Source organism: Humulus lupulus, chromosome 9 (genome assembly GCF_963169125.1).
Source record: "Humulus lupulus chromosome 9, drHumLupu1.1, whole genome shotgun sequence".
NCBI classification, from domain to species: Eukaryota; Viridiplantae; Streptophyta; class Magnoliopsida; order Rosales; family Cannabaceae; genus Humulus; species Humulus lupulus.
In genome coordinates, this window is record NC_084801.1 from 181,434,595 (window position 1) to 181,444,599 (window position 10,005).

The 10,005-nt window shown below is 31.0% G+C and overlaps 2 protein-coding genes across 3 annotated transcripts; one reads left to right on the plus strand and one right to left on the minus strand.

Annotated features, from left to right (window-relative positions):
• Positions 1-1,707: 1,707 nt before the first annotated feature.
• LOC133801417 (uncharacterized) lies at positions 1,708-4,334 on the minus strand. Of its 2 annotated transcripts, XM_062239621.1 has the most exons (9): positions 4,182-4,334; positions 3,490-3,576; positions 3,318-3,383; positions 3,101-3,198; positions 2,948-2,985; positions 2,758-2,845; positions 2,317-2,676; positions 2,140-2,205; positions 1,708-2,046 (listed from the first exon to the last, which is right to left on the minus strand). In XM_062239621.1, exons 2-9 carry the CDS (start codon positions 3,548-3,550, stop codon positions 1,891-1,893), a joined length of 933 nt encoding a protein of 310 aa, XP_062095605.1. In that variant the 5' UTR covers positions 3,551-3,576; positions 4,182-4,334; the 3' UTR covers positions 1,708-1,890. The 2 variants fall into 2 exon arrangements, with proteins under 2 accessions (XP_062095605.1, XP_062095606.1); XM_062239622.1 differs by lacking the exon at positions 4,182-4,334 and having other exon boundaries at positions 3,490-4,165.
• Positions 4,335-8,423: 4,089 nt separating this feature from the next.
• On the plus strand, positions 8,424-9,611 carry LOC133800398 (uncharacterized). Its single transcript, XM_062238355.1, has 2 exons — positions 8,424-8,617; positions 8,705-9,611. The coding sequence occupies exons 1-2, from the start codon at positions 8,424-8,426 to the stop codon at positions 9,609-9,611; spliced, it is 1,101 nt and encodes a 366-aa protein (XP_062094339.1).
• Positions 9,612-10,005: the final 394 nt, after the last annotated feature.

The window sequence follows — 10,005 nt, forward strand, 5'->3', positions numbered from 1 at the left end:
TACAACTATCGGAAAATTTTTTATTTTTTTTATTTTTTTATATAGTGGTAGTAATTGGTTACCCCTATCAATTTTTTTAGCTTATTAGTGATATGGAGGTAACCAGTTACTAGTGTTGAATTAGTCATTTTAAAAATTAATGTAGTAGTAACCAATTACCATAAAAATGTAAAAAAAAAAATTATACTTTTTTGGATCCTGTGTTTTGACAAATGACTTTTTGGACCTTGTGTTCTATAATAAAATGGTTCAAATATAATCCTAAAATCGATTTTTTTTTTCAATTTTTCTTCATCAAAATTGGGTTTAGGGGTTTATTTGAACTATTTACAAAACACATGGTCTAAAAAAGTATTTGTCAAAACATAGAGTCCAAACAAGTAATAAGACAAAACACATGGTGCAAAAAGATATAAAAAAACATAAAATACTATAAAAATGCACAAAGTTGAAAATCTCATATTTATCAACCTTATAAAAAAAATCATATTTTATATATAATTTGATAAACACGATATATGTATTTTTATGTTTTAAAAATATATAGATTGGTTATTATTTTTATCATTAATTTATTACTATATATATATTTAATTTAATATGGCATATAAGTTGATAAGACACATTATATGTTATGATTTTGTCAAATTATGTAGTACAATCTCTTTTTTTTTTTTTTTTGTGTGTGTATAGTTATAATATCAAAAAATTTACATCATACTAAATATTGTAAGTATTTAAAATATTTTATAAATTTTCGATAAATTTTGAATAATTATTGTGCCAAAAATAATATTCAAATAGTCAGTTACATATGTGTAAAACAAGATGTTTGAATTTTGTTTTATACAAAATAAATTATTCAGAATCTTTTGAAAATTTGCAAGAGATTTCAAATAACTATAATGTACACTGTCATATAAAACAATTGAAATTATAACTATCCACATGCCAAAACACAGTACGTTGTATCATTTTTTAAGGTTGTACAACCGTATAATATTTTTTTCTTCTGATATTGGATTAGTTAGTATTAATTTATATTTATTATTATTTTTGTGATACATTGGTGTTATATGATTAGGTATATTTTTATATTATATAACTGTATTAGAAATTAAAAATAAATAAACATGTACATTAATTGTTAAATTTGAGTAAAATTAAGACTATTTGTTTTACCTTTGTTAATTACCTCTTACTACTCTCAACTAGTAATTATCAAACTTAATTAAGCAATGCTTCCATTCCAGAATTCTTATGACTTAAACATATTTATTTTTTGTTGTATTATAAAAATAAAACTTTCAATGGGCATATGGAAAATTTATTATTTACTTCACTTACAAATATGAATGTACATTTTTTTTAATGGTAACCAAATTATATATTAAAAAAGTTAGCCATTTTTTCCTCGTGCACAACTGTTAATATAATCCAGGAATCTGAAAACAAATATATTTTTTCCAAACAAAAAATTTAATTATATTATATTGATTCATTCATACCACTTTTATTATTATTAAATAACATGGCGTGCATTGCATGACCATCCAATCCAAGATTAATAATTACCCAACTTGCATTATAATATGTTATATTAGTATGATGACACCATTGAAAGACCCACCCCAAGACTAGGGAAATCATTGCCAATTAAATACAATATTAAACAAATAAATCATAAAAAAAATTGAAGCATAAGAATAACAAGGAGAAGATCATTTTTTTTATAATTTTTTTTTTTTTGGGGTGGGGGGGTTTATTTTTATTATACACTAATATAATAACAACAAAAGCATCAACATCATGATTATCAGCAACATCATGATTATTGTTATTATTATAGATACTAATAATAATACATAGTAATATATATATCTTAATTAATTAAGCTGTGACAGAGGTCTCCACAGTGACTTTTCCTGGATAAACCACTTCAGCTGATTTCATGTCAACCTCCCAAAGCTCTGGCAATGCTTCTCTTATGTTATGGATACTCTCCAATGCATAATCTGCTCCTTTAACTCTTTGTGAAGTCCCAATCTGGTCATTGATTTTTCATTCAAAAATTTAGTATAAAAAACATTTTTAATAATTTTTATACAAGTATTACAAAAATTGGTATCTAATGCTCACCAGAACTGTGTGGAGGCCAACTCTTTTCCCAGCTTGGATGTTTCGAACACTATCTTCAAAAAACAACTGAAAAAAAAAAACAGAAAAGAGATGATTAAATTAAAACCATGATTATAATTTGATGAGATGATGACATTAACTGTTATGTTATTAATAAGTGTTATGATATGTTCTTACTGTTCTTTGGGGATCGAGATTGGCAATCTTGAGAGCCTTTTCTATGGCAGACTCAGAGGGTTTGCATACGATTGGTGACTTTGGTAGACCAGAAGTGGTAGGGTTTGGTTGATCAAAATGTTTAATTATGTCAAATATAACAGAGCTTGTACTAGTTGTGGTGTGATTAACATCATCATTAGTAGTAATATAATTAGTTTTGTCTGATCTGGCAAACTCAATATCATCTTCATCATCAGAAACTGTGTTCTTATGAGTTGGATTCAAGGTCTCAAAGCATATAATTCCTTCAAAACAGCCATCTAATCCAAGCTTCTTTAGTGCTTTGGCTGCATGGACCTTGTCTGCGTTTGTAAAAATCTAAAAAAAAAAGAAAAAAAAATCATTAGATGACATTTAAACAAAAGAAAAATTGATTAGTATTGAAAAATATGTACTTACAATTTTGCGGTAAGGCAAGCTAAGCAAATGGTTCCTTAAAATGGGGTCAGATTTAAGGTTGTCATAGGGTAATCTTCCATGAACAAAACTGTTACATATGACAAAATAATAAATAATTAATCAAGGTAAAAATATGTAACCATAGAACAAAGACGAAAGAAAAAAAAATGAATTGAATATTGGCGTTTACCTGTGATATTCATCATAGTCAAAGTCATAGCCAATAGCCTACAAAAGGTAAAAAAAAAATATTTTTTTTATTATTAATCCATTTTGCTCCAAAATATTCCAACAACAACATAAATTAAGATTAAAGAAAAAATGGGTTTGAGTCCAATCATACCCTTAAACCAGCCATTGTGGTGCCATAATTCTTGTAAAGAAGGTTACCCAATTGACCAATTTTGCTCCTATCTATGCCAAGCTTCTCAACCATGTAATCTGCACAAACAATCAATCAATCAAATCACCATTAATTTTTTTTTAAAAGAAAAAGGTTTTGTAGATACTAAGTCAAAGCATTTTTAACCATGAAATTGAATAGTTAAATAATTAATTACCTTCAATATTTTTGCGACATTCATTGGCAAGACCAGCACTTAGGGGGTAAAGGGTGTCATCTAGATCTGCAATTGACCAATTTTTTTTTTTTTTATCAGCATCATATTATAATGATAGAACTTATATATATATATATGTATATATCTTATATTATAAAGAGACAAGCTTTACCGAACAGAAGACAATCAAATTTTGGCCTTTGAACTTGGAGATAGCGGTCATCAAATTCCATTTTTCACAAGAGAGAAAAAAAAAACCCTTCAGAGACAAATAAAAGTGTGAGCAAAAGACTATGCAATGAGCTGAACTAAGCCAAGCTTATATAGAAAATTTCATTTATAGTGGTGGATAATATATGAGGTTGATTTTTCAGAGGGATTTATTAGGTGTATCAATGGACAAACCACAACCACTAGTATAGGATTGAAAGTGGTCCATTAATAAATTATATAATATGGATGGACCAAAACATATTGTCCCCAAAGCTCTGTATTTGATTTACATTATTAGTTATCAACATAGGAACTTAGAATTATGACATTAACAAAATGACTAAAGTCACAACAAAAGCTATGGTTTTTGCAAAGTTTCAAACCATGAATCATCACTTTATGAAACCAATACAAATCATTGAATTTGCCATTAGATTATTTATAATGAACAAAAAGAAAAGAAAACTATTCAAGTAAATTGATGGATGGGACTCAAAAGTGCTCAAATAGCATAATAAAACTATTGTGATGATATCATGAAATATTGGCTTATTCATGATGACCCAGAAGCCAAAATGTGATGAGAAAAGGCTATGGAGAATGATGGAGAAAGAAAAATGCAGAAACCATTGAACCAGAAAGATTGCTTACCAAGACTCAAATGGCCAGAAATTTAGAGTAAAAATGACTCTAAAGAGAGTTTCTTTCTTGCAAGGAAAGAAGTTTGAAGAAAGAAAGAAAGAAAAGTTTTAAGAGGCAATGAAGAATGGTGAAAATGGGAGGAGGAATAACTGAGGTATAGGAGGCCTTATATAGGCTTTTTTATTTATTAAGAATATTTTATTTATATATAATATATACCAATTATTTATTTTATTTATATATAATAACTGAGTTTGGTTTTTTCTGGGAAATACAATTTACACATTTTCTGTTCAAAGGTATATGTATGTACTTTATGGACTGAATTTGGCCAGAAATTTCCTAGTTTTGCCATTGAAATGGAATTTCCAATATTACCCTGCAGTTGAAGCCAGCCATTTTGACTAGTTCCTATAATATTATTGCTTTGTTTATAAAGAAGAAATAAATAAAGAAAAAAAAAGTGTTTCAATCAAGCTGGTCACTTTAAATAAATAAAATAGTTTTTAAATCCCTCGTTTATCTTAATGAGTTGAATTAAATGAAGTTGCAATTACAAAGAAGAGACACCCCATTTTAAAATTAAGTTAAATGAGTTGAATGTGTATTAATTAATATTAATACATTTTCTATATTTCTCAAACAAGAAGCAAGTTCACATGTTGAGCCTTTATTTTGGAGTAAGTAAATGGATGATTACCACTTAATATTTTTTAATGGAGAGTTGTACTTCATTGCAAGACTCTCAATTATAGATGATTATAAATTTCTCTTGTGACATAGCAACCATGGGCATTTTGGTCATTTTGTCATTTGATCAGATATTTTGGAGTAATACATAGTTTGGTTTCAGATCCAATTTTGATCTAGATAATTCTGGATTGTATAGAACATGAAGCCTACCCTTTCATCACCACATTTTTCTAGAGACCAAAAAATTTCACCATTTGGGATTTTGGGTCTTATTCAAAATTAATTACTCAATAATGGGTTAGTGTCTTCTGACATGGGTCAGTCAAAATTAATACAATTAGTACCATGATTAATATACCACCTCCTTTTGGTACCCAAGAGAGAGTGAGAGATTAAGAAACCACAAAGACCTTTCTTGTGAAGAAAATAATAAGAAATAATTTTTTATATATTCATGCATGAAATGAAAAGGAAACAAACTATTATCTAACTATGGTTGTTTTGGGTTTAATGCACCATATAATATAGTGTAGGAGTTTCTCCATTACACTTCCCAAATATATGGGGGCTGTATTTGTATGATATTTGGTGTAATTTTTTTTTTATGACTGTATATATTATAATTTTTTAGAATATTTTATAAATTTTTAAGAAATTTCAAATAATTTATCGTGTCAAATACCATATTCAAATATGTTAATTTCCACACACATAAACAAAAAATAATCATGTGTGCAACAAAATTTTTTTACTATTCTTTTTGATACGGTAAATTATTAAAAAAAAATTTAAAAATTTACTGAATGTTCTAAATAACTACAATATACACAGTCATAACAAAATTATGTCAAAAACTATCCAAGTACCAAAAACATGAAAGAGTACACCAGTGCACTCCTTTTGGGGGTATACTTCGAAATTTTTTACTTACAATATACACAGTCATACAAAAAATTGTGTAAAAAATTATCCAGGTACCGAAAAGAAGGAAGGTGTACCTAAGAATTGGCAAATAGTTTATTGTTGTTAATTAACTTTCATTATGATTGTGTTTTGAATGATTTGAATTGGGTTTCTTTCCCATGTTCCTTAACACCTCATTAATAATATTTATTAACTTAAAGATAAGGCAACCATTACAAGTGTTACACGCAGTAGTGTGTTGTAATTATTTTATATCTATTGTAAATTAATAATTAGTTCCCAAAAAGCATCAAATTCCTTTTTTCTATGGATAGGTCTCATCTCTCTTTCTCTCTCTGTGATTGTACTACTACTATTACATGAATATGTATAGATATACAGATCAGCTCTTTCAGTTCATATCCCTCAATTATGGAGGGTATCTAATCTTTCTTATTCAACAATATCATATATCTTTGTATCTTTATACATATATAATATCCATTTTTGGAGGTACGTAGTATTGATATAATATGTCCTAATATTTATATATATATATTTTTTGATCATATGGGATATGCTATAATTTTGATGATACCCCATATCATATATATATTATATATATATATAGAACACTAAATGTGGTACGTACGTAATAGGTAACATACAATAATTAATACAAGGAAATTATCAAGTAATTATGGGGTTACTTGTTAAATAATAAAAAGCCAATACAAGGGATCATATATCTCACTAATGTAATGACTAATTGTAATATAATAAGACCTGGGTTTTGATCGATCATCGTAATCACAGAACTGTTCTAGCAAATTCCTACTATATATACACATATTATATATATGACAACAACAATCAATCAAAGACTTAGGAAGTTGGGTTGGTTTTTTACTATTATAAAAAAAAAAAATGAAAATATTATAATGATAATAAGGTGAGGTGTGAGGTGTATGAGGTGAGTATATGTATATATAATTGAAGGTTTGTGATGCCACTAATTTTGAAATGAAAGCGACCAACCTAAGGTTGGCATGGCAGACCATATGACTCAACACCTTTGCTTTCTTTAATGCTGTGTGACTAAATTATTGGAGGCCACACACCCTTTTTTCACACACATATATATATATATAAATATATCTTAATTTTATCCATAAATAATAATATTATCTTTATTTTAATAAAATGGTCTTTTATCCATTATCTTATTTTAATTCATATGCATAAATTATAGGATTTTTAGTTTAAATGCCTTTTTTAAAAATTTCACTGTAACTCATTATAGTTCTTTTTTTTTAAAATTTTTTTTACACATTATAGTGTAAAATAACTTCAAAAATGTTTAAGGCGTGAAGCTCAATTTCTCTCTGGCCATGGCGCGGAGGAGGAAAATTGTGCAAAAGCCAGTGCACCGTGAGGTATTGCCGGAGTTGCCTTCATCCATAGATGCGGTGGTAGGCCAGAAGGATACTACAGAGAGTAAGACGATCTTTGAAGAGGAGCAGCCAGTTTCTGAGGTCTTAATTTTCGATAATGGAGGTGTGGATAGCCCTAATCCTTCGATGAAGATCGTTGAACCAGATGTGAATCCTTCTTCGTGGGCGGAAGAGGTAGAAGGTCGGCATTTTCAAGAGACAGCTAAGGAAGTTTGGTCCCGTTTTCGGGAATCTAACCCTTCGCATGGGGGTACGAAGCTTCAGTTTATGGAACCTATTCAGAGGGATGGCCAAAAGATTGCTCAGATGGATACTGTGGAAGTTGAGGTTGAAGCATCCTACTGGAAATATGCATTAATATGTGTGGTAATTGGTGCTAACCCCCCTCTACCAGTTTTTACAGGTTTTATAAATCGTATCTGGGGTAAGCTTGGGATAGAACGAGTGGCAAGAATGAATGCTGGGTTTACCATGGTTAAGTTCAGGGATGAAGCTACCCGAGATCTGGTTCTGGAGTCAGGAGTGGTTCACTTTGATAAGAAACCCGTAGTTTTAAGGCCTTGGACGACTGATATTGAGTCTTTGAAGTCAATAAAGTCGGTTCCAGTGTGGATTAGGCTTCCTGATCTTGGACTCCAGTATTGGGGAGTAAATTGCTTGAGTACTCTTGTTAGTACAATAGGGAAACCTATTATGATTGACAAGATAACTAAGGATAGATCGATGATCAAATTTGCTCGAGTGTTAGTGGAGATGGAAATTTCTGAAACTTTGCCCCGATTTATCAGTTATCTCAATGAGAGAAACCAAATTATGGAACAATTGATTGATTATGAATGGCTGCCTACGAAGTGTACTCAATGCAAAAAATTGGGTCACACAATTGCTACCTGTAAGTCTAGTGCAGAAACAGTTTGGAGGAAGAAGGAGGATTCTAATACTCAAGTGAATGAGTCTTCTGAGCCTGCTGAGATTGATCACACATCAGCAGTAGTTCAAGCTTCTTCAGCTCAAGAACATTTGAAGTAGAATGAGCCTTACACTGAGGAAATACCAAAAGAGCAAGTATGGTCTTACCCGAAGAAATCTGGGACTTTGAAGCCATCAAGTCAAGGTCCAACTCAGAGAACTAGGAATTTGTTTAGTGTTCTTCAAGAACAGCAGCAGGTCCAAACTGATCCTTCCCAACGTAGGCTATTAAATGGAGAATTACAACTTAATGAGTTGGAATGTTAGAGGTATAAATAAGAAAAATAAGCAGATGTTAGTTTTGGATGTCTGTAGGATGAATAAAATTGGTATTGGGGCTCTTCTAGAAAGAAAAATTAAAGGTGATAAGCTAAAGGAATTTATGGAAACAAGTTTTCTAGGTTGGAATTATTATAATAGTATGAGGTTGGAGGGTCGAATCCTCTTGATTTGGAAGGATAGCTAGGTCAAAGTGGAAGCTATTAACGACCATAATCAGTTTTTGCATTGTAGAGTTCGTTTTTGTATCACTGGCCAAGAATTTTGTCTTACTGTGGTGTATGGTTCTAATCAGTTGGAGACTCGGAAGGAGCTTTGGTTTGAGTTGGCTAATTTACCATTGCCAGTTAAACCTTGGCTTATTGTTGGAGATTTTAATGCTATGTTTGATCCTAATGACAGAAAGGGTGGTAGGAGTGTTACTAAGAAAGAGATTGTTGATGCTAGGAATTGGCTTGACCTTGGTTTGGTGGAAGAAATGAAGATAATGGGCTCATTTTACACTTGGTCAAATAATCAAGATGGGGTTAATCGTATCTACTCTAAATTGGACAGGATTTTTTGCAATGAGGGATGGCTGGATGTTTTTCTTACTGTTACAGCTACCACTCACTGGGAGGTGACCTCAGACCATAGTGTTATTCTTTTGAAACAAACAGGAATACTTAAAGAGGGTATCTCTCCATTCCGGTTCTATAATATGTGGATAGCCCATCCACAATTCAGGGTTACTGTCTTGACAAACTGGAATAAGACTTTGCGAACTAAGGGGCGCGATTTGGATCAGATTTCTTGGAAACTTTTGCGCCTTAAGCACGAGTTGAAGAAGTTTAACTGGAGGATAGTTGGAGATGTGGTTAGGAAGTATGAGGACAGTAAAGCTGACTATCAAAAGACTAAAAGTAATCTTTTCAATGATCCTCAGAATCAGAGTCTATGCTCAGCTGAAAGAGCCTCTTTCTTGAGGTTTAAAAGACAAGAGAAAATTTATGGTAGCTTTCTTAGACAAAAGAGTAAGATTGATTGGCTCCAATTTGGTGATGAAAACTCCTCCTATTTTCATGCTCATATGAAACAAAGGAAGAAAGCCAATAGAATAGCATCCTATGTTACTGAAGATGGCCGAGTTGAGGATAACTAGCCAAAGGTGGTTAGTCATTTTGTTGATCATTTCAAATCTGTTATGGGTTGTCCTAATAAAGCTACTGGGTGTATTGACATTGCCATAGCTGAACTCGGTCCGAGTTTGAGTTTTGAAGATCAGCTGAAGTTAATTAAACCTTTTTCTAACCAGGAAGTTAAAGCAGCAATGTTCAGTATTAGCTCCATAAAGAGTCCTGTCCCTGATGGTTTTGGGGCTGGGTTCTTTAAAAGCTTATGGAAAGACATAGGGAAGGAGGTGTCTAAGGCAATCCTTGAATTCTTTGATACAGGACATATACCTAAATCTCTGAATAATACTATCCTTACCCTCATTCCTAAGGTTGACCACCCGACTACTACAGCTGAGTATAGACCGATTGCCTGCTGTACAA

Coding starts and splice junctions, on each gene's coding strand:
- LOC133801417 (XM_062239621.1), bottom strand. CDS start 3,550: ATGGAATTTGATGACCGCTATCTCCAAGTTCAAAGGCCAAAATTTGAT. Junction 2,846..2,947: donor GACTATGATGAATATCACAG/GTAAACGCCAAT, acceptor CATATGTAACAG/TTTTGTTCATGGAAGATTAC. Junction 2,206..2,316: donor ATCTCGATCCCCAAAGAACA/GTAAGAACATAT, acceptor TTTTTTTTTCAG/TTGTTTTTTGAAGATAGTGT.
- LOC133800398 (XM_062238355.1), top strand. CDS start 8,424: ATGGAGAATTACAACTTAATGAGTTGGAATGTTAGAGGTATAAATAAG. Junction 8,618..8,704: donor AATTATTATAATAGTATGAG/GTTGGAGGGTCG, acceptor TTTGCATTGTAG/AGTTCGTTTTTGTATCACTG.